The 20489-nt window shown below is 38.5% G+C and overlaps 5 protein-coding genes across 7 annotated transcripts; 4 read left to right on the forward strand and 1 right to left on the reverse strand.

The window, feature by feature from the left end:
* Positions 1-2871: 2871 nt before the first annotated feature.
* Positions 2872-6323, forward strand: LOC9307230 (DEAD-box ATP-dependent RNA helicase 18). Its single transcript, XM_002871114.2, has 11 exons — positions 2872-3474; positions 3556-3792; positions 3931-4179; positions 4302-4381; positions 4452-4557; positions 4647-4760; positions 4840-4938; positions 5032-5121; positions 5224-5330; positions 5436-5579; positions 5813-6323. The coding sequence occupies exons 1-11, from the start codon at positions 3205-3207 to the stop codon at positions 6096-6098; spliced, it is 1782 nt and encodes a 593-aa protein (XP_002871160.1). The 5' UTR covers positions 2872-3204; the 3' UTR covers positions 6099-6323.
* Positions 6324-6632: 309 nt separating this feature from the next.
* LOC9307231 (cytosolic endo-beta-N-acetylglucosaminidase 1) lies at positions 6633-10035 on the forward strand. Of its 2 annotated transcripts, none has more exons than XM_021020273.1 (11): positions 6633-7119; positions 7318-7455; positions 7615-7724; positions 7819-7930; positions 8002-8109; positions 8205-8317; positions 8388-8469; positions 8579-8659; positions 8767-8822; positions 8908-9061; positions 9153-10035. In XM_021020273.1, the coding sequence occupies exons 1-11, from the start codon at positions 6730-6732 to the stop codon at positions 9879-9881; spliced, it is 2073 nt and encodes a 690-aa protein (XP_020875932.1). In that variant the 5' UTR covers positions 6633-6729; the 3' UTR covers positions 9882-10035. The 2 variants fall into 2 exon arrangements, with proteins under 2 accessions (XP_020875932.1, XP_020875933.1); XM_021020274.1 differs by having other exon boundaries at positions 6634-7119; positions 8926-9061.
* A 1303-nt stretch (positions 10036-11338) lies between these two features.
* Positions 11339-13251, forward strand: LOC9307232 (eukaryotic translation initiation factor 2 subunit alpha). The gene is made up of 7 exons (XM_002871116.2): positions 11339-11851; positions 11994-12050; positions 12141-12227; positions 12312-12458; positions 12553-12657; positions 12764-12862; positions 12965-13251. Exons 1-7 carry the CDS (start codon positions 11468-11470, stop codon positions 13118-13120), a joined length of 1035 nt encoding a protein of 344 aa, XP_002871162.1. The 5' UTR covers positions 11339-11467; the 3' UTR covers positions 13121-13251.
* Positions 13118-15180, reverse strand: LOC9307233 (peptide-N4-(N-acetyl-beta-glucosaminyl)asparagine amidase A). Its single transcript, XM_021020288.1, has one exon. It carries the CDS (start codon positions 15076-15078, stop codon positions 13291-13293), a length of 1788 nt encoding a protein of 595 aa, XP_020875947.1. The 5' UTR covers positions 15079-15180; the 3' UTR covers positions 13118-13290.
* Positions 15181-15480: 300 nt separating this feature from the next.
* LOC9309279 (sister chromatid cohesion 1 protein 1) lies at positions 15481-20410 on the forward strand. 2 transcript variants are annotated; one of them, XM_002871117.2, is made up of 20 exons: positions 15481-15686; positions 15923-15991; positions 16110-16168; positions 16263-16307; positions 16412-16431; positions 16533-16609; positions 16830-16947; positions 17455-17521; positions 17615-17693; positions 17876-17988; positions 18257-18354; positions 18426-18575; positions 18654-18807; positions 18887-18969; positions 19066-19237; positions 19322-19403; positions 19501-19640; positions 19725-19809; positions 19883-19995; positions 20091-20410. In XM_002871117.2, exons 1-20 carry the CDS (start codon positions 15634-15636, stop codon positions 20171-20173), a joined length of 1860 nt encoding a protein of 619 aa, XP_002871163.1. In that variant the 5' UTR covers positions 15481-15633; the 3' UTR covers positions 20174-20410. The 2 variants fall into 2 exon arrangements, with proteins under 2 accessions (XP_002871163.1, XP_020875944.1); XM_021020285.1 differs by having other exon boundaries at positions 15615-15686; positions 19516-19640.
* The last annotated feature ends 79 nt before the right edge of the window (positions 20411-20489 follow it).

The raw sequence follows: 20489 nt of genomic DNA on the forward strand, positions 1-20489 counted from the left end.
ATTCTAATTCATGCTTTATTCGTCGTCTTTAATACACTCTGATTAACCATTGTGGACCTCTAGAGTCTAATTTGCAATATTAATGCAAGTCTCTTTAACTTACGGATTATGAAGAGCATCCTAAGATCGTTTAATTTGATTCAGGCTTTATGTGGCTAATGTTTGGTCTTGGATGTGAATTAGTCTATCATGTTTCTTGGAAGGTAGGAAGCAATCTTGATGTTTACCAAAATCCAATGTGCTCTTTTGTAGCTCAGTTTTGAAATATGTACTAATTATTGTAGAGGGAACCCGAAACAAAGAGACCATATGTATGATTTTATATGCGAAGAGAAGCTCCGAATTTGAAATCGTCTCCACTCCGGTGATATGTGGCCATGGTGTGAAGGAGTCTGGAGCCATGGTTATTTCAGATTCGGACATAACCGTAATTGTTAAACTAATAAAAATAAGATCAAACGTACCGGATTGATGAGAATTTTTGGTGTTCTTCGTCATGTTCTTCGTCGTATGGATCTAACAAAACAAAAAAAAATATATACCCCAGAATTTTTTTTTGTTTGTTAATAGAGAGAACCCACCAATTTTGTAGCGTTGATTGTGACATCGAATTGTTTGTCGGATGAATATAAGTCTCTAATCCGGAGACTGAAGTTGAACCCTAACAAAAACATATATTCATAGCATAAAATTCATAAATAAAAGGTAGAGCATCACATAGCTTTTTCTTCAAAGCCAACACATCTCTCTTTGTAGCCGAATTACTCTCCAGTTTGGTATATACTCAAATTTTCCAATGACTTCCTTCTCGAACCTGGAGCGTTTTTGCTTTGCCGGATATTTTTAGGATATGGCTCTTATGTATCTCTTGTGAGTCACTTGATATGTTGTTTAGGTAAAACTTTTGGTTTGAAAGAGAATGATCTACGACAAGCATAATCGGTTATTTGTTATATATGTGGCCATGTTCATATTGCTTTCTCCACAAGCAATTTTCCAGTTTTGTAGCATTCGATATTTAAATTTAAAAGCTTCAATACGTTGTATACATGTGTATGTATGTACATATATGAATTATTCTCAGTTGCACATAGTGGTTTCTAAGGGATAGATACTTGCTCTCTGTAACCCTCTCATTTTTAGTACCTATCTTCAGTGTTTACTTTGCTAAGAGCTTCTTGATAGGCATACATCTTTGCAATCTCCGATCAATATACTACAAATACATATACGATACAGTTAAGAAAATGATATTTCTCTTACAACTTTTTATATGGGTTTTATAAACAAGAGATCAACTGAAGGGTTACGCAGCGACCAATGGCGAAGGTAGAGACAAAGATACTACAATAGGGACGATAAATATGACACGATATATACAAAGGAGATGCCTGTTTCTATACCATTGAAATTTTACGTACATAACTACTTCAAAGAGCAAGATGACTTACTTGATAGGTAAGAGATATGGTAAGAGATTATATTTTTCAATTATTTGTTTCCAACTACGAAAAACTCCAGTGACATACAATCTAAAAGCATGAATATGTCATAAAATCAAGAATACAACAAAAACCAGGAAGATGGGCCCAAATTAAAGTCTGAAACTGGACGTGGGGAACCCACGGACAGTGGCGGTCGGAGCGTTACAAATATGAAAAAAACGAGGAAGCGTGAATATGTCATAAAACCAAGAGTACTACAAAACCAAGAAGATGTGCTCAAAGAACGAAACTGGACGTGGGAACCCACAGACAGTGGCGGTCGTGGCATTACAAATATGAAAGAAACGAGTAAGCATGAATATGTCATAAAATCAAGAGTACGACAAAACAAAGAAGATGGACCTAAAGACCGAAACTGGACGTGGGGAGCCCACGGACAGTGGCGGTCGGGGCGTTGCTAATATGAAAGAAACGAGTAAGCATGAATATGTCATGAAATCAAGAGTACGACAAAACAAAGAAGATGGGCCTAAAGACCGAGACTGGACGTGGGAACCCATGGACAGTGGCGGTCGGGGCGTTGCTAATATATTGTTGGTTTAAATATATAGATTTTTTATATTTAATTCTATTATATATATCAAGATATAAACACTAATAATTGTTTGTGATTCAAAAACACTATTAATTGTTGATTACTAATAATATATATCAAAAGTTATAGCGTTTTACCATAATTCTATATTAATGTCGTTATAAAAATTAGACTCTTGACAAAATTAATTCAATAAATATCCCTAACTTGATAACCCTAAATATTAATTATTAATTCTGGTCTTAATCAACATACAACCCCGCGCTGGGCGCGGGGACCTCCCCTAGTACAACTATACAAGGACAATAACAAATTATCAAAATCTTGTCAAACTCAAAAGAGTATTACCGTATATATATTTTATTTGTTGCCATGTTCAACTTACATATTATATAACACATCAAGCACACTAGTATACTTACTAGGCCAAATTTTTTGATTAATGCTATGAAAATATCTTACTCTCTAATTTTTGGTCGACAGAAAAAACAAATGTATAACCAATATCAAAAGATAACTATTAAATATAATAGTATATAATGCTACAAAATTCTTTATATTTCTAATATATTGTATCACTTATTTTGTGTTTGGTAAAACATCCTTTTTACTTCTTCTATTTTGAACAAATAAATTGAGATAAACACATTTGTACTATTCTATATTTCTATCATTATTATTTTGTCACCACCATATTCAAATCCATATATTGCATGTTGTTGAAAAATAACACAAATGATTATTTTTTTTACTTTTAATTTTAAAAGTACTTCATTTTGTGTAATACATGAAAATGTAGATATGTAAACTATTATACCACATCTTACAAAATTATTCGTGACATTTATCCTTTTCCCAAATTAGTGCTGAGATACTTCAAATGTCTAATTAAGTGATTAAGAACGGTAATAATATTGTAAGTGGCGAGGCCCAATAAATAGCTTTAAACAATGGGCCGAAAGATACATTTTTTCAAACCCAGTAATGCGTTTCTCGGAAAAAACCGGGGACCAATTGGTCACCGGTTCAATTTAAGCCTGGGTGGTAAATTCCAACATAAAACCGAACCGAATTGATCAATACGCTGCGTTTCGTTTTCAGTTATAAAAAGGTCACTGCAAGGTAAAAGCGGGAAGTGAGCAACGAGAGGCAGCGGCGGCCGTCATGGATTCATCGGCGAACATAAACAAAGCTTTAACGGAGACGCGTTTCTCGGACCTCGAACCTCCTCTCTCCGGAAATATCATTGAGGCGCTTAATCAGTCTGATTTCGAGTTCTGCACTCCGGTTCAAGCCGCGACGATTCCTTTACTCTGTAGTTACAAGGATGTTGCCGTCGACGCTGCCACCGGTTCTGGAAAAACCCTAGCTTTCGTCGTCCCCCTCGTCGAAATCCTCCGTCGATCCACTTCATTCCCTCCGAAGCCTCATCAGGTAAGATAATTGCCAAGTAATCTAGAAATTAGGATCTTTGGTGTTTCGATTGTGAGCTTATCTTTGAGATTAAAATTACAGGTCATGGGGGTGATTATATCGCCAACAAGAGAGCTATCGTCGCAGATATATAATGTGGCACAGCCATTTGTTTCGACTTTGGCAAATGTGAACTCTGTGTTACTTGTTGGAGGCCGAGAGGTGAAAGCTGACATGAAGATTATTGAAGAAGAAGGATGCAATCTTTTGATTGGTACACCTGGAAGGCTTTCAGATATAATGGAACGAATGGAGATTCTCGATTTTCGAAATCTTGAGGTAGTTTTCTTCTTCAATCGGGTTTTTATATATTTAAGATGGATCTTGTTGAATCTATATAGCTGGATATGGTTATCTTGTCTAAACAACTTGAAAGTTTAGTTTTTTTACTTAAACTGAATTGTTTTGCACATGTAGATTCTTATTTTAGACGAGGCTGATAGGCTTTTGGAGATGGGGTTCCAAAGGCAGGTGAATTACATTATCTCACGCTTGCCAAAGCAGAGGAGGACTGGCCTCTTTTCAGCTACTCAAACAGAAGGCGTTGAAGAGCTCGCCAAGGCTGGGCTTAGGAACCCTGTGAGAGTTGAAGTTCGAGCTAAGTCCAAGTCCGAATCATCCCAGCAATTTACAAACTCGAAAACCCCTTCTGGTCTTCATCTTGAGGTATTATAAGTTCAATATACAAATATGTAATAAAGTGTTTCAGAGTAGTAAGTTTTCCTGTTGTATCTTTACATTTCCTACTTGTGTGTTTCTTAGCGGTTTATATCTCCTTGTCCCTACAGTATATCGAATGCGAAGCAGATAAGAAATCATCACAACTAGTGGATCTCCTCATCAAGAACAGTGATAAAAAGCTTATAGTGTAAGTCTAAACAATCCACACAGACTTATAAAGTAAAGCATCCTTATAAATAGTCTAAGTAACTCTGCAGATTCTTCATGACCTGTGCTTCTGTTGACTACTGGGGACTCGTACTTTCAAAAATTCCTGCCCTGAAGTCTATATCTTTAATTCCTATCCATGGGGATATGAAGCAGGTAAGTTACCATGATAGATTTTAATTTTCCATATCACCTCATTACCTATTGTTATTAAAGGTTTTGATGAACTATACTTTACACATCAGAATGCAAGAGATAAGGCATTAGCTTCATTTACTAAAGCATCAAGCGGTGCCCTTCTGTGCACAGACGTCGCTGCACGTGGACTTGATATTCCAGGCATTGATTATGTAGTTCAGGTAGATTCCAATAATGTTTGCATTATTATGCCATCTTTGTTGCAATATTTAGGATTCAGAGGTTCGAACGTTCATGCAGTATGATCCCCCACAAGACCCAAATATGTTCAACCACAGGGCCGGCAGAACTGCAAGATTGGGAAGACTAGGGAAGGCAATTGTGTTTTTACTGCCTAAGGTTGAGCTTTGAGCACTTTATGTTCCCTTGTTCCTCCCATAGTTACATCATAGAGCCTGAAAAGCTTAAAAGTTCGCTTGCATATGTGTGTAGGAGGAAGCCTATGTAGAGTTTATGCGCATAAGAAGAGTCCCTCTGGAAGAGAGAAAATGCTCTGAGGACGCATCCGATGTCATCCCGATTGTAAGAAAACCCTCCATACCTCTCTGTCTGTTGCACACAAGAAGGGTCGCTCTCTCTCTGTGTGTGGGTCACATTGTTTACTAATTGCTACAATTTGTTCAGATACGTTCAGCTGCCATGAAGGACCGAGCAGTGTTGGAGAAGGGATTAAAGGCATTTGTTTCCTTTGTCCGTGCTTATAAGGAGCATCACTGCTATTTCATTTTCAGGTTCATTCATGAGGCTCAGCCTTTTTTTCTGTTTCTCCAAATTCTATATCGCTCTATCAGTTTTGTAATTGAAAAGTATATATATTTTTTGGTCTTAACTTACAGATGGAAAGAACTTGAAATTGGAAAGTTAGCCATGGGATATGGCCTCTTGTATCTTCCTTCAATGTCTGAAGTTAAACAACACAGACTTTCCAGTGAGGGTTTCACACCCGTTGAAGGTGTCAAGTTTGACGAAATAAAATTCAAGTAGGTTTTTCTACCAAAATCCCTAAACAATTATGATATATATCCACCTTCTCCCATTCCCTGATACATTCGTTAAAGCGAGTGTCGTTTACATACATTGACCAGTTTTAGATTTAGAGGAAACAAGCTTTTGTAGTCTGAAGTCTTTGTACATCCGTGTTTTCAGGAATCATATGCTTTCTGAGTCTATAAGTAGGCATTTCTCTAAACTTGAATGTTTTGAATCAACGCAGGGACAAATCTCGGGAGAAACAAAGACAGCAAAACTTACAAGTAAGGAAAGAGAAACGGCAAGAAGAGAAAAGAGAGAAAGGCAAGAGAAAAAGGGTTGATGCTCCTACTACTAATGATCCTAAGAAAGCGTCGAGAAAGTTAACAGGGAAGCAAAGACAAACTATTCAAACTGCTGAAGATGAAGAAGTGATGGATCGAGATTATAAGTTAATGATAAAAGTAAAGAAAGGGTTAATTAAAGAAGATGAATACGAAAGACTTACAGGAGATGATGATTTATTCTGATGAGAAGAAACAAACCTGCAAGCTGAGACTGGAGTCATTGGACTAAGCTTAGTATTTCTACTCTTATGTGTGTGTAAGTTAAAAAGAAAGGGTCATTGTTGTTGGCATAGCTTGTGATTCTGTTTTGTTGAGTTACATTGGATCATGTTTTGTCTTTGTTCGTTCTAATTTTGAAATTTATTCTAAAGATATTTTGGTCATAAATTTATGGTGAAATTAGCTAAAGGATTCTCAAATTAGAAGCAAGTTCTACGAGTTTCACCTTATATTTGTTTTCTTCTCAAGTTTAGTAAATAAATTGTGAATCTGTAGAGCAAAAAATTCAACATTCTTAATCCATGTATTTTAATACAAAATCAATTTTATGATTAGAATAGTTTTACATTAACCTAACATTAAAGCAAAATGTAAAAAAGGACTGAATATATAAACTTTTTTTTATTGAATCTTCCTAGGAGAGTGTGCACATGCTAGTAAATGCCCTCCATAATAAAATTAACGACCATCACCATCACTAAAGATATATTTTCAAAAATAAAAAGGAAAAATCTCTCTGTATCAATTATCATCGTCTTCTTCGTCTTTTGCCGTTGACTTGTTTGAATTTTCGCAAATCCCTTTCTGTCTCGTGATGTCCAACGACGAAGCCATGTTAGTGGCACCACCACTACCACCACCTTTCGATCCTACTAAGCCATCAACACCTATCTCCTTCCCTATCAAAACTCTTCAAGACCTGAAGTCTCGCTCTTACTTCGATTCCTTTCATTATCCCTTTAACCGCTCCTCCGTACCTCTCCGTCGGAACATTGACGCCTTGCCGGATCGATCTAGGCTCTTGGTTTGTCACGACATGAAAGGAGGTTACGTTGATGATAAGTGGGTACAAGGATGTGGAAACAACGCCGGTTACGCCATCTGGGATTGGTATTTGATGGACGTTTTCGTTTACTTCTCACACTCGCTTGTGACTCTGCCTCCTCCTTGTTGGACCAACACTGCTCACAGACATGGCGTCAAGGTTAGTCAATGTGTTGACTTTTTAAAGTCTCATGATTTATAGTTGAAGTAACTAAAGTTTCGATCTTTGTATGTAAGTTGTAGAAAAAAAAATTAACTTTGATTAGAGACAAAATGAATAAATGATAGAGTGAAGTACAATCATGGTTTTTCTAAGGAGTGATTCATTTACTTGTGTGTGTTTTATGGAAATCTTAAGGTATTGGGGACTTTCATCACAGAATGGGACGAAGGAAAAGCTACGTGTAAAGAGTTGTCGGCGACAAAGGAGTCTGCGCAGATGTATGCAGAGCGTTTGGCTGAACTTGCTGCTGCTCTTGGCTTTGATGGGTGGCTGGTGGGTTCTTGCTATATCTAGCCTTGTTTGTTTCACAATTCCAGTCATCTTTTTCATATTTGAATCGATATTGTGGTGTATGATTTAACCATTTGAAGCAGCATCTGAAACTATAGATTATTGCCTTCTAATTTGGATCTTATGGTTGTTTACTTGCAGATAAATATAGAGAATGTAATAGATGAAGTTCAAATTCCAAATTTGATGGTTTTTGTAAGCCATCTAACAAAAGTCATGCATTCATCTGTACCTGGAGGTTTAGTTATATGGTGAGTGTTGAGAAGCTTTTCTTTTTGTCAAAATCACTCTTTTGTGTTCTGTTTCTAGACTATACTGTTCCTTTCGATTACTTATTTTTTGTAGGTATGATAGTGTCACTGTTGATGGTCAGCTTGCTTGGCAAGATCAGTTAACTGAGAAGAATAAACCTTTCTTTGATATATGCGATGGAATATTCATGAACTATACATGGAAGGTTTGTCCTTTCACTTCATCTTCATTCATTTTATATGTTTTGATTGTGATATAAGTAAGTATCTCTTTCAGGAGAACTATCCCAAAGCATCAGCTGAAATTTCCGGTGACAGAAAATATGATGTCTACATGGGAATCGATGTTTTTGGTCGGGGCACTTACGGTGGTGGACAATGGACTGTATGTATCTTACAAATTCTTTCAACCAGTAATCTGCAATGTTCAAGTTGCATATAAAAAGTTTATCTACCTTGTTCATTTCTTTTGCATGGTAGGCAAATGTTGCCCTTGATTTGCTGAAGAGCAGTAATGTATCAGCTGCGATATTTGCTCCTGGATGGGTCTACGAAACCGAGCAACCACCGGATTTTTACACGGCACAAAATAAGTAATGCTTGCAAATGTGATGGTTTAAAAAATCTTTGCAATCTTATTTATCATATGTTATCTTTCTTTAGATGGTGGTCACTTGTTGAGAAGTCATGGGGTATAGTTCAAACATATCCGCAAGTCTTACCTTTCTACTCAGATTTTAATCCGGTGAAGTGAAACTCTCGACTCTGTTCCCAGTGAATAGATGCAAATGATCATCATGGTTATTCTCTGTTTTGCTAAGTTTTGAAACTCTCTTCTCTTTTTTATTATATAGGGCCTAGGTTCTCATATCTCTCTTGGAGGTCGGAAATTATCAGAAGCTCCCTGGTACAACATTTCATGCCAAAGTCTGCAGGTTCAGTGGTCACTCCTTGTTCTAGCTTTTATTGCAATAGAACTCTATTCTTTTTTTTGGTCACATTTTTCATCTGATATTGTCTTCTGTTGTGTTCTTTGTGACAGCCACTCCTAGAATTCAATGAAGGAAAGAATTCAGATATCATGCAAGTCACTGTTGAGTAAGTTCTGACTTCTGATAACACTAGCCTCATATTTGATTTTTAAGAAGCCTGAAAAGAAATGAAATTTTACATCTAACATTAGAGAACACAAATATGGTAGTGGTCGAGAAGCATCTTATAATGGAGGAGGGAACGTCAGTTTCAGAGGAAAACTAAAGAGAAATGCACATTTCACAGCAAGACTCTTCAAACCTCAGCTTCAGCTCTCTGCTTCCCCAATATCAATCTCCTTTTCTGTAAGTTAACGCATAAGATTTGAGCTCAACCTCATCTCTAGAAAGTTTCAATCTTTAAGTTTTACTCATGAAAAGTCTTGGGCTGCTGCAGGTGAAGTCAGATAAAAGATCCGAGTTAAGCATTCTGCTCCATTTTTCATCTCCTTCACATGAGACAAAGTCCTTGCTTATGGTGCCAAATGAATCCATCAACAGATTTGGTGACATGTTCCTACCATGTGTTCTCACATCAAAACAGACCACATCCGGTTGGACGGTGCATGAAACAAACCTTGTTCTGGATGGGCACACATTGACTGAGATCTCTGCCTTCTGCTCCAGACCAGATGATCTCACAGAAGAAACAAACACACTAGAGTATTTTGCATTGCTTGGACATATCTCCATCAAGAGCCAGCAAAAAACCAAGCTTTTTCCTCTGGCGTCATCATGGGTTATCGAGGCTCATCACGTAAAGTTTGTATTGGGTGGTTCTGGCTCCAAGACCTTAAGTTGTAAGCTAGAATGGAGATTGAAGCACCCTGAAGAAGATTCTGTCTTTACAAAGTACAATGTGTATGCAGAGAATCTGAGTTCGAGTGATTATAGACCAAGGAAGGTTATGGAAGAACCAAGAAGCGAGAAAGTGTTTCTTGGAACAGCTCATGTTGATGCTTATTATGTCTCTGATCTGGTCGTTGGATCAGATGCTAAGGGAGTCCGATTCGTGGTTCAAACTTGTGGTGAAGATGGTTCATGGCAGGAGTTGGATGCTTCCCCTAACCTTGTGGTTGAAGTAGAACGTCTGAGTTCAAAGCTTTGTTGTTGTGGGTTGATTTGAGTTATGGTTCATTTCCGAACTTGCAATTCCTGCGATCTAATAAGAGCATTGATGGTTTAGTCAGTGTCAAGTATATGAAGTATGAACCATACGATAATGATTATGAGGTTGATGATAATAACTTTGAAATAAAATTTGAGCAATAAGTTGGTTTCGCTGGATTATACGTGACTGCTAGTAACTAGATGGATGTAGCTGATCAACTAACAATGAAATTCATATGGAAAATTAACTTTAATAATCCTGGCCCAGATAATAATTTCCATATTGTGTCTTATTCATATACAGTATAACCAATATGTGCATCAAATTAATTCTAGCCATCCACCATATCTAAAGCCTAATTTAATAGGTAATTCCAAGATTCATCAATAGTAACTGTGAAGTCAATAATTCCAAGATTCATCAAAAGTAACTCTTAAGTCAATGAATGCTTTCAAATCATGCATCACTACACAGAAAGATGTACTAGGGGAAAAGAATGTACCTGTAATATGGACTAAACACCTTTTAACAGCAGCTGATCAAGCTCAGTTTTTAGCTCCGTCAACTCAACCTAATTTTCATTTCTGCATTGCAGCAACTGCCTCCTAGCTCGTTAAGTTTCTGATTTTTTTTTTCTTGAGATGGTATTTTCTGCCAAAGATTGACATTCATATTATCATTAGATCATACTTTGAAGCATATACTTTGGCAATCCAATGGTTTAGGAGTGTTGAATTTCAGATAACTCAACATCACAAACTAACAAGTGTAGAAAAGGATCCAAATCACAGTAATCTTTGAACATTCTATTTGCAAGAAGTGTAGGAAAGTATTAAACTTTCACATTCCAAAAACTCTGAATCAAGCCAAGAAAATTCCTGAAGATTTCTACTTCCATGGTTCCAAATTTTAAAAAATCCACATCCAGAACTATAAATTCGATAAGAAAAAAAAGACGATAAGCAATAATTAAGGTTTATACAGATTTTAACACTCACCAGTCGAAATCTGAAAGCATGAATCTATAGTTGTGAGCTCTTCGTGTTTTTGCCTCAAAATGAGAGAAGAAGAAGAAAAATAACATAAAAGAGGAGCTAGCAACATGTATACTATTTCACTTTTTTTAGAGTTTCTAAGCCAATCAGAAGGCTCTATTTCAGACCCACTCGCACAAAGTGCGCGTTGCGCGAGTGAGAGCAATTCCTGAAGGGGGTTTACCTTTCGAAATCATGCCTATTTCTATCGACGCACTTCTCTCCAAATTTTCCATCGCGTGACTCTTTGTAATTCTAATAATGTAAACCGAACCGAAATCAATTGTAATTTAAAACCATATTAACCGAACCGAAATCAATTGTAATTTCTTGTAGATTAACCGGTGTCGTTGGCAAGCTACGTAGTCGTATTAGAGTGGGCCGTGAGAATGTGAGTGACTCGGCGAGATTGAAGATTATACGACGGCGACTATCTATAACGACAGAATCGTCCCAATTTTGAAAACCCTAAAACTCAATCTTTCGACTCTCTGCTAAGATAGAAACTCAATCTTGCTTTCTCTGTAATTCGTAGCTTCCTAAGGTTTTCTCAAGAATCTCATAACCATGGCGAATCCCGCACCGAATCTGGAATGTCGTATGTACGAATCCAAATACCCTGATGTAGACATGGCGGTGATGATCCAGGTGAAGAACATCGCTGACATGGGAGCTTACGTCTCTCTACTTGAGTACAACGACATTGAAGGAATGATCCTATTCTCTGAGCTCTCTCGCCGTCGGATTCGTAGTATCAGTAGCTTAATCAAGGTCGGTCGGATCGAGCCTGTAATGGTCCTTCGTGTCGATAGAGAGAGAGGTTACATTGATCTTAGTAAGCGTAGGGTTAGTGATGAGGACAAAGGGGCTTGTGAGGAGAGGTTTAATAAGAGCAAGCTTGTTCACTCTATCATGCGTCATGTTGCTGAGACTGTTGGTGTCGATTTGGAGGTACTGTATATTAATAGGATTCTGTGACTCTTCTCTCAATTCCTGCATTGCCTTCAATGTTCTAGCTTTATCTGTGTCATGTTGTTTTCTTCTTGAACTGAAACAAGGTCCAATTTTGAGGAATAACCTTCTTTTTTTGTAGGAGCTATACGTACACATCGGCTGGCCATTGTATAAGAAGCATGGACATGCTTTTGAGGTAATAGTTATAAAGCTTTTTAATAAGTAATTGGCTCATTGTCGTTTACGAACTATTGTGATGGTGTGTACTTTGGACTGTGTGTTTCAGGCTTTCAAAATTGTTGTCACTGATCCTGATTCGGTTTTCAATGCTCTTACCCGAGAAGTTAAAGAAACAGGACCTGATGGTGTGGAGGTAACAGCACTCTTTGCCTTAAGCAGCTTTCTGTATCATTGTTTTAATTTGATCATGGAGACTTATATCATATCTTTCGTAAAGGTGACCAAAGTTGTCCCGGCTGTGTCTGAAGAATTGAAAGATGCATTTTTGAAGAACATTAGGAGGAGAATGACACCACAGCCAATGAAGATTCGTGCTGATATTGAATTGAAGTGTTTTCAGTTTGATGGAGTTCTCCACATCAAGGTCAGCCTTTTCCTTTTTCTTATCTGTGTCTTTTTCTCTATGTTTGTTTTCTACTTCTAGCTAAGGATGTTTGGCTATTATTATGAATTTGCAGGAAGCCATGAAGAAGGCAGAGGCTGAAGGTAGTGATGATTGTCCAGTCAAAATCAAGCTTGTTGCTCCACCACTTTATGTACTCACAACTCACACCCTTGACAAGGTATGTTTTTAGTGTTGGGTGTGCTCCTATTTAAAGTCGGAAATTTTTTTAAGATACATTGAGAATTACATAGTAACATTGACACTTTCTTGTTCTGACTGAGTAGGAAAAAGGAATAGTGACTCTGAATAAAGCAATTGAAGCATGCATTACTGCAATAGAGGAACAAAAGGGTAAACTTGTTGTTAAAGAAGGTGCTCGTGCGGTAAGTCTTGTAGTCTTTTTCTATGACGAGTTGACTGAATTTGCTACTTCAATCACTCCTTTTCTTTGGTTCCCTGACTTCAATGTGCTACAACATTTTTAGGTGAGTGAGCGTGATGACAAATTGCTTGCTGAGCACATGGCTAAGCTTAGAATGGATAATGAAGAAATCAGTGGTGATGAGGGGAGTGAAGATGAAGAAGAAGACACTGGAATGGGAGAAGTCGATATCGATGGAGGTAGCGGGATAATTGAATGAACAAAAGCAAAAGAATTGTAACTGCTGTTTCTGCTTTAGATCCTACAATTTTGTTACCCTTTGAGCAAAAACAGTTTTTTTGTTTGACCCCGAATATGGTTAGTAGTACAAGCATCACTTATTCAAGACAAGTGTTTCATCTTGATTTCACATCGGTTATGATAAGCTGCTCAACTCAATGTGTTGAGCTCTGAGGATGAAGACGAAGTGCAAGAATCGGATGAACTGTCCTGGGTAATCTCGCCATTGGCCGCATCGATGGTGTGGGAATAACAGCTGAACTCATCGATGTAGCTAAGACTCTGTCTTGTGCTCGCTTCACCGGCCAAGACATTGTGATCTTCAACCTCCATCCAACCCTCTGAGTCTTGTCTATTGTAAACTTGGGTCGAAGCCTCTCCATCTGAATGTGTTTCATTCAAGGCGTGTGAAACATTCGTCACGAGCATATATGTATCCTTGGTTAACCCTCTAAAAGTAGAAGTGATCACTGTGAGAGGATATGTCCGCTGGTGCACAAATCGATTCACTGGTTTACCGGATTCTGAAGTCACCTCCACGATCCGTTCTGTCTTCACCCTCTGCTCAACCCTCTTGTATGTTCCGTTTTTCTCGAACCTCACCAAGCTGTCAACCTTGAACATGCTCTTGACCATAGTGGTCAGATTACCTTTACATGATCTAACCCAGCCATCATATTCACTAATTACCTCTGCTTCAACCCTAAACGACCCATCAAGCTGTTCAAACTTTTCTTGTCTCTCCATATGTCGACTCGGGCTATCGTAAAGTCTAGACCCAGCTTCAACATTCGAAGACCCGTGATCTAACCAGAGGTGCAAATTTGCGTCCACAAGCCAGTATGATATCCCATCGTTGACCCCAAACGCAAACTCATGAGACTTTCCATCTAAAAGCAACCCGAGAAATGGAGTCAAGTCCATATCGTAGGAAGGTAGATTGAATGCACCGATTGCAACAACTGGTTCCCAGAACAAGGGATTGATTCCGCCTGTAAAGATCACGGGGAATGGCACCTCGGATCCCACATATCTCCCGTCTATCTTAACAAAAACTTCCCGGTACGCACCATTGCCACGCCCGGTTGCTAGATTGTTCGTTTTGATGTAAGAATTTGGCGGGTTTGAATACCAGAACTCATCGTTTCCATGGAACGATACATATAGTTCCAGCACGATCTGACGAGTGTTGGACGGAATTTGAATTCGTTTTGAGTAAGTTTCTGTAGGGTTCTCGATCATGAACCAAAACCCTCTGTTCCCTCCGGCACCTATCGGGATTATCAAATCCGCAGGGGTTTGATCTCTTCTCTGGGATTCCACAAAGCCTAATCTGTTATTAATCTTCAAATTTGACGCAATATGATTGAATTCGTAGAAGATGAGGGTGACATTTATATGATAGATGCCTGTGTAAACATCGTTGACTATGTTCTCGAGCATCATTGTGACATTTAAATCGGATCTCATAAAGAGCGAGGAATACCTAGAGACGTCTTTCCGAACATTCCAGAAGATTCCGGATGGACTCGGCTCCGCCGTACTGGTGCGAAGTAGCTCCACTCCGCCGAGCCACAAACCGGAGATACGATCGTACTGATCACCACTCGAGGCGGCGCGTAGGTCAAGTACAACGAAAGACCACGGCGGCGATGTACAGCTGGAAGGTGGACTGTATGGAGTGGTAAAAGGAGGTCTATTGATGGTGTTGGCAAATGAGTGGCGGAGGAGGACATGGGAGCATGACGGCGTTAGCTGATCGGACGGTAGGGGCTGCCTGAGCTCCTCGTACTCCTGAGGCTCGTCCGGTAACCGGAGATAAGTCGAAGCCGATCTGAGGAATCGATCCGGCGAAGAAGGAAGAGAAACGGCGGTAGCAGTGAGAAAAGCAAGTGTAAACAAGAACTTAACGGCGCCGTTTTGGTTTATTTCCGGCATGATTGCTTCTGTGTTTTTGATGATTATTCGAGCTCGCCGATGCAAACTTCAATGGAGACTGGAGAGAGAGAAGTGACGTGGTTAAACACCAAAGCGTTTTTACATTTTCAAGAGTCAACTACGTGTCGTTTCACATCCTAAAATGGCAGGTAGTAGAAAGGAAATGTTGAGACTGGAGAGTTTGAGTTGTGACAGTGTGGGGACCAGCTGCGGTTAACGGAATTCGAAAGTTTTCTAACGTCACCTGTGGTTACTTATAAGCTGTGTACGTGTCAAACTACGAGAGGGCTACTGGTGACACTTTCGTCACTGTCATTTTTCTTTAGCATTTCTCCTGACATGTTCACTCTCTCCTCTCCCTCTACGATCACTGCGAGTTTTCCCTTCTTAAGCTCTCATGGCGGCTTCATAAAATCTATATACAGACAACTTTATGCATAAAAAAAACTCGTAAAAAATTCATTTACTCAGATTCAGCTTCTTCTCTACGCAAAAACTCGCTTCTCTCTTTTTCTCTTCCTGGGTTTGGATTTTTTTTTTTTTCTGAGCTGAATCATGTTTTATTCTCACCAGCTTCTAGCTCGAAAAGCTCCGTTGGGTCAGATATGGTGAGTCGATTCCTCTCAGTTAAACGTTTTCCGATTTTCATGATGATTTCGCAACCTCTGTTTCTGTATCTGTTTTTGAAATCAGCTGGAAACTTCCTCGTTCCGATGAAGCACTTGTTACTGCTTCAAATCGTCACTGTGGTTTCCATTGATTGATCTGTCTATGGATTGTTAGTGAATGCGAAGAGTGGAATCTCTAAGCTCTGTTTTTTTTTTTTTTTTTTCATTTTCTTAAGGATGGCCGCTACGTTGCACGCGAAGATCAATCGGAAGAAACTAGACAAGCTCGATATCATTCAAATCTGGTTAGAGGAGAGGAGATTTTGTTCGCACCTTTTTTTTTTTTTTTTTTTGTTTGGTGTTCCTGCCATGAAAACGAACGTTGATTTTCCATTTTTGGTTGTTTACTTTACTTTCTCACAGCGAAGAGATTTTGAATCCGTCGGTTCCGATGGCTCTTAGACTCTCTGGGATTCTTATGGGTACGATTAACAAATCTAGCTCATCGGAATTTTTTTCCCAGTTCTTCTCATTCTGGGTTTGATTTTGATCTTCAGTGTTTCGTTTATTCGTTAGGTGGTGTTGTGATTGTTTATGAAAGGAAAGTGAAGCTCCTATTCGGTAATTTTCTTATTCAATTTTTTTTTTTTTTGAATTTCTGGATTTCAAATTTCCACTCTCAGACATTGCTCTTTTTCTGGGTTTTTTCTCCGTTGATATTACAGATGATGTTAATCGCCTTCTGGTAATCAATTCTTCTCCGATCCTCTTTCACTTTTTTTCCCCGTCAAAATCATGTTCCCGTACCTCGATTTCTGGGTTTAAACATGTCATTTATTTTCTCAGGTGGAAATTAATGGAGCTTGGCGAACAAAAGCTGTTCCGGATCCCACCTTACTACCTAAAGGAAGAACCCATGCCAGGTAATTTGTCACATCTTCTTCCTTTGGCCTCTCATGCCATTGAAGGATGCTGAAGAAAAATCCAAAAGCATAAGAACATTGTCGTGAAGAAGAGTAAAAATTTCTGGCGTGTTGGGCTTTTTGATAGCCATGGAAGGATTATGATGGAAACTCCAAAACGATAGAACATTGTCGTGAAGAACAATAGAAATGATTGGCGTGTTGGATTTTTTGTTTGCAGGAAAGAGGCTGTTACATTGCCTGAGAACGAAGAAGCTGATTTTGGAGATTTTGAACAGACTCGTAATATTCCTAAATATGGCAATTACATGGATTTTCAGCAGACTTTTATTTCCATGGTAATCAACTCAATTTCCTGTGTTTCCCAGATTGAATTGGGTATTTATTTTCCTTTTACATCTCAACTCAATATTCATCAATTAGTAGAAATGTGGATTAGATGGCTTAAAATTTCCAACCTAAAACAGTATAAGATATAGAAATATTAGTAGCCATCATTCTTCATTGTCCATAGAAGTGGAGTAAATAAGTTGGCGCGCATAAAGGGCATCTAAGACTTGGTCTAACTCAAGCATGTGGTTTATAAGTAGCCTCTTTTTAGTCTACAGGTGAATATTTCAAAGGAAAATCTTTTTGGATCTTGAAGCATATGAATTCAAACCAAAATCATTTGAACATCGCTTAAGATTTGACATGTAACCTATGGGTTGTGTAAATGGACAATGCACAAAAGATGCAACTGTTAATGTGAATTGATCATAGTAGTGTTCATCTCCTTGTATACCAATGAATACTTGCGTGCATCTTTAGTTGAACTAATTCATTGCATGGTTTTCTCTTTGCAGAGGTTAGATGAATCCCATGTTAACAATAACCCCGAGCCAGAAGATCTTGGACAGCAGTTCCATCAAGGTGTGTATCGTGAGACATTATCTTTGTGAATATACGACACGACATGTTAATAACTTACGTTAATCCGCTTGTCAATTTCTGTAACATTCTCAGCTGATGCCGAGAATATCACACTCTTTGAGTATCATGGTTCATTCCAGACCAACAATGAAACATATGATCGTTTTGAAAGGTGAGCTTTCACTCCCACTATCTATCTTCGGTCTTTAATTCCCAGATCTTAAACCTTTCCAATAACTGTTGAAGGTAGAAGAAGTTTGTAGCGTTTCACTATTTCTGTTCTTTCATCAACCTTTCAGCAAAAAGCTGGTGATGATTTGTTGTTTTCTCTTCTGCGTTTTAATGGCATCTCAGATTTGACATCGAAGGAGATGATGAAACTCAGATGAACTTCAATCCAAGAGAAGGCGCTGAAATACCTACAACTCTCATCCCATCACCACCTCGTCATCATGACATTCCCGAAGGTAGATAGTTATGTCACTCTTTTATTCTAAAATCGTGACCTCTGGTTATTGTATGGGGATATGAAGTTTTGAGTCAAAGATGAGATTGTTTTCTATTTTTATATTGTGCTAAGTTTATGAACCCAATAACAATGGCTTGGGCGAGTCTCTAGTATAATAATCATGTATCTGACCAGGGAATGTACTTTTGTTGAAGCCTCTGAATGATATTAACACTGAGCTTCATGAACAGAGCAGAACAAATTTACTAACCTGTATCCATCTGCAGGAGTCAACCCCACAAGCCCTCAGCTCCACGAGCAACAGGAGCGTCGTAGGGACGGATTTGCTGAGCAGATGGAGGAACAAAACATACCGGACAAAGAGGTATTTGCTCTTACTAGGAATACTCTCATCTAGTGAGAAAATACATTGAATTGGTTTTGTTCTGCATGCAGGAACATGATAGACCACAACCAGCAAAAAAAAGAGCAAGAAAGACAGCTACTTCAGCGATGGATTATGAGCAGACTATTATCGCTGGTCACGTTTACCAGTCATGGCTCCAGGATACTTCTGACATTCTCTGTAGGGGGGAAAAGAGAAAGGTTCAAATTTGTGAACGCCTTGGCCTTTAATGTACTAATTGGTGCTCATGTTGGCGTTACATCTGGCATCTTTTGTAGGTTCGAGGAACTATCCGGCCGGAAATGAAAATTTTCAAACGTGCGAATATGCCACCTACACAACTCTTTGAAAAGCATGTGGAAAGTTCTTACCCGCCTCAGCTTTACGAGCTTTGGTCAAAGAATACTCAAGTTCTTCAAACCTCATCATCTGGTTTCTCTCTATCCATCAGTGTTGCTTTTTTGTTTTCTCCTTGTTGAAACGAATCTAACATTTGGAAATGCCGATGCAGAAACTCGACGTCCTGATCTCTGTGCAGAACAATCTCCAGGGTTTGTTCAGGAGAGAATGCAGAACCACCATCAAACAGACCATGTAAGTCGCGGAAGCATATTCTTTTCTGAAAGTTTGGTATCAATAAGAGAAAGGCACATTTCCATATTCTTTGTAACTGAATGTGGATGTATGCAGCATGAGCGCAGTGACACAAGCTCCCAAAATCTTGGTAGTCCCGCAGAAATACTCCGGACAGTTCGTACTGGGAAAGGTGCTTCAGTAGAAAGCATGATGGCTGGATCTCGAGCAAGTCCTGAAACTATTAACCGCCAGGCTGCTGATATTAATGTCACGCCTTTCTATTCTGGTTAAAAAGCTTCTCTATTTTATTCAGTCATCAGATCATAGATTGGTATTATGGTTAGTAATTTGATTTTCATGGGAACTACAGGAGACGACGTGAGATCCATGCCTAGCACACCATCCGCACGTGGAGCAGCTTCAGTAAACAACATAGAGATCAGCTCTAAAAGGTGTCTAAGTTTCTCTGATACTAAATCCAATAGTAAATTACAAACAAGTTTTGCATTGGAAGAGGATCATTAATTCTTCTTCCGCTTACCAAATCAGTCGCATGTTTGATAGAAAAAGGCCAACTTCCTCACCAAGAAGAGGACTCGAACCAGTAGCGGAAGAGAGACCATGGGAGCACCGTGAATATGACTTTGAGTTTTCAATATTACCTGAAAAACGTTTCACAGCCGATAAAGGTATAACTTTTAATTGTGTTTTGATCCTAAAACCTTCTAAAACACCATCTTACGAACCTTAACTTGGCTTCTTTTTTTTCACAGAAATACTATTTGAAACTGCATCTACACAGACTCAAAAGCCAGTGTGCAATCAATCAGACGAGAAGATAACAGATAGCATCAAAAGGTAAGAGATTCAACATCATTTGCCAACTCTATATACTGAGTGACAATGATGAGATTTATAAAACGAAACACAGTCATCTGAAGACACACTTTGAAACACCTGGAGCTCCTCAAGTGGAATCTCTTAACAAGCTCGCTGTTGGAATGGACAGAAACGCTGCAGCTAAACTCTTCTTCCAATCCTGTGGTACTAACTTCTTCACTTTAAATTAATTTCACTTTATGTGAGCAATACAACTATTCAAAAAAAAACCTGACTATGAATATGGTTTACATTTCCAGTGTTAGCGACTCGCGGAGTCATTAAGGTAAACCAAACACAGCCTTATGGGGACATTCTCATTGCAAGAGGACCCAACATGTAAGGTTTGATTTCTAAATTATAAAAGGTTCTTGTGGACCAGTATTCCCTTTTGCTATTTAGTATTCTAGCAGAGAGAGTTCCTAGGCTTTTTAAATTATAAAGAACAACCGTTCTTTACCTAAATTCCTCTGTTTGGTCCTTTTGTTATTGGCTATTTTCATACATTATCATCCTAGCTTTGTCCGAAACATCTGAAACTAATTTTTATAAGATTTATGACATATTCTAGCATTTAGTATTTTACTCGCATATATTCATTGTCTTCTTAGAGAAGATAGAGAATAAGCAAAACAATAGTTTAATATATAATCCGTTGA

This window comes from Arabidopsis lyrata, assembly GCF_000004255.2.
Source record: "Arabidopsis lyrata subsp. lyrata unplaced genomic scaffold ARALYscaffold_6, whole genome shotgun sequence".
Taxonomy (NCBI): Eukaryota; Viridiplantae; Streptophyta; class Magnoliopsida; order Brassicales; family Brassicaceae; genus Arabidopsis; species Arabidopsis lyrata.

Excerpts from the sequence above, each read along its gene's own strand:
- LOC9307230 (XM_002871114.2), top strand. The coding sequence starts at position 3,205 with ATGGATTCATCGGCGAACATAAACAAAGCTTTAACGGAGACGCGTTTC. Across the intron at positions 4,558-4,646 it reads TCCATGGGGATATGAAGCAG|AATGCAAGAGATAAGGCATT; the intron begins GTAAGTTACCAT and ends TTTACACATCAG. Across the intron at positions 4,761-4,839 it reads GCATTGATTATGTAGTTCAG|TATGATCCCCCACAAGACCC; the intron begins GTAGATTCCAAT and ends ACGTTCATGCAG.
- LOC9307231 (XM_021020273.1), top strand. The coding sequence starts at position 6,730 with ATGTCCAACGACGAAGCCATGTTAGTGGCACCACCACTACCACCACCT. Across the intron at positions 8,110-8,204 it reads ACGGTGGTGGACAATGGACT|GCAAATGTTGCCCTTGATTT; the intron begins GTATGTATCTTA and ends TTTGCATGGTAG. Across the intron at positions 8,470-8,578 it reads TCTACTCAGATTTTAATCCG|GGCCTAGGTTCTCATATCTC; the intron begins GTGAAGTGAAAC and ends TTTATTATATAG.
- LOC9307232 (XM_002871116.2), top strand. The coding sequence starts at position 11,468 with ATGGCGAATCCCGCACCGAATCTGGAATGTCGTATGTACGAATCCAAA. Across the intron at positions 12,658-12,763 it reads CAACTCACACCCTTGACAAG|GAAAAAGGAATAGTGACTCT; the intron begins GTATGTTTTTAG and ends CTGACTGAGTAG. Across the intron at positions 12,863-12,964 it reads TTAAAGAAGGTGCTCGTGCG|GTGAGTGAGCGTGATGACAA; the intron begins GTAAGTCTTGTA and ends CAACATTTTTAG.
- LOC9307233 (XM_021020288.1), bottom strand. The coding sequence starts at position 15,078 with ATGCCGGAAATAAACCAAAACGGCGCCGTTAAGTTCTTGTTTACACTT.
- LOC9309279 (XM_002871117.2), top strand. The coding sequence starts at position 15,634 with ATGTTTTATTCTCACCAGCTTCTAGCTCGAAAAGCTCCGTTGGGTCAG. Across the intron at positions 17,694-17,875 it reads ACATATGATCGTTTTGAAAG|ATTTGACATCGAAGGAGATG; the intron begins GTGAGCTTTCAC and ends ATGGCATCTCAG. Across the intron at positions 18,970-19,065 it reads ACCACCATCAAACAGACCAT|CATGAGCGCAGTGACACAAG; the intron begins GTAAGTCGCGGA and ends GGATGTATGCAG.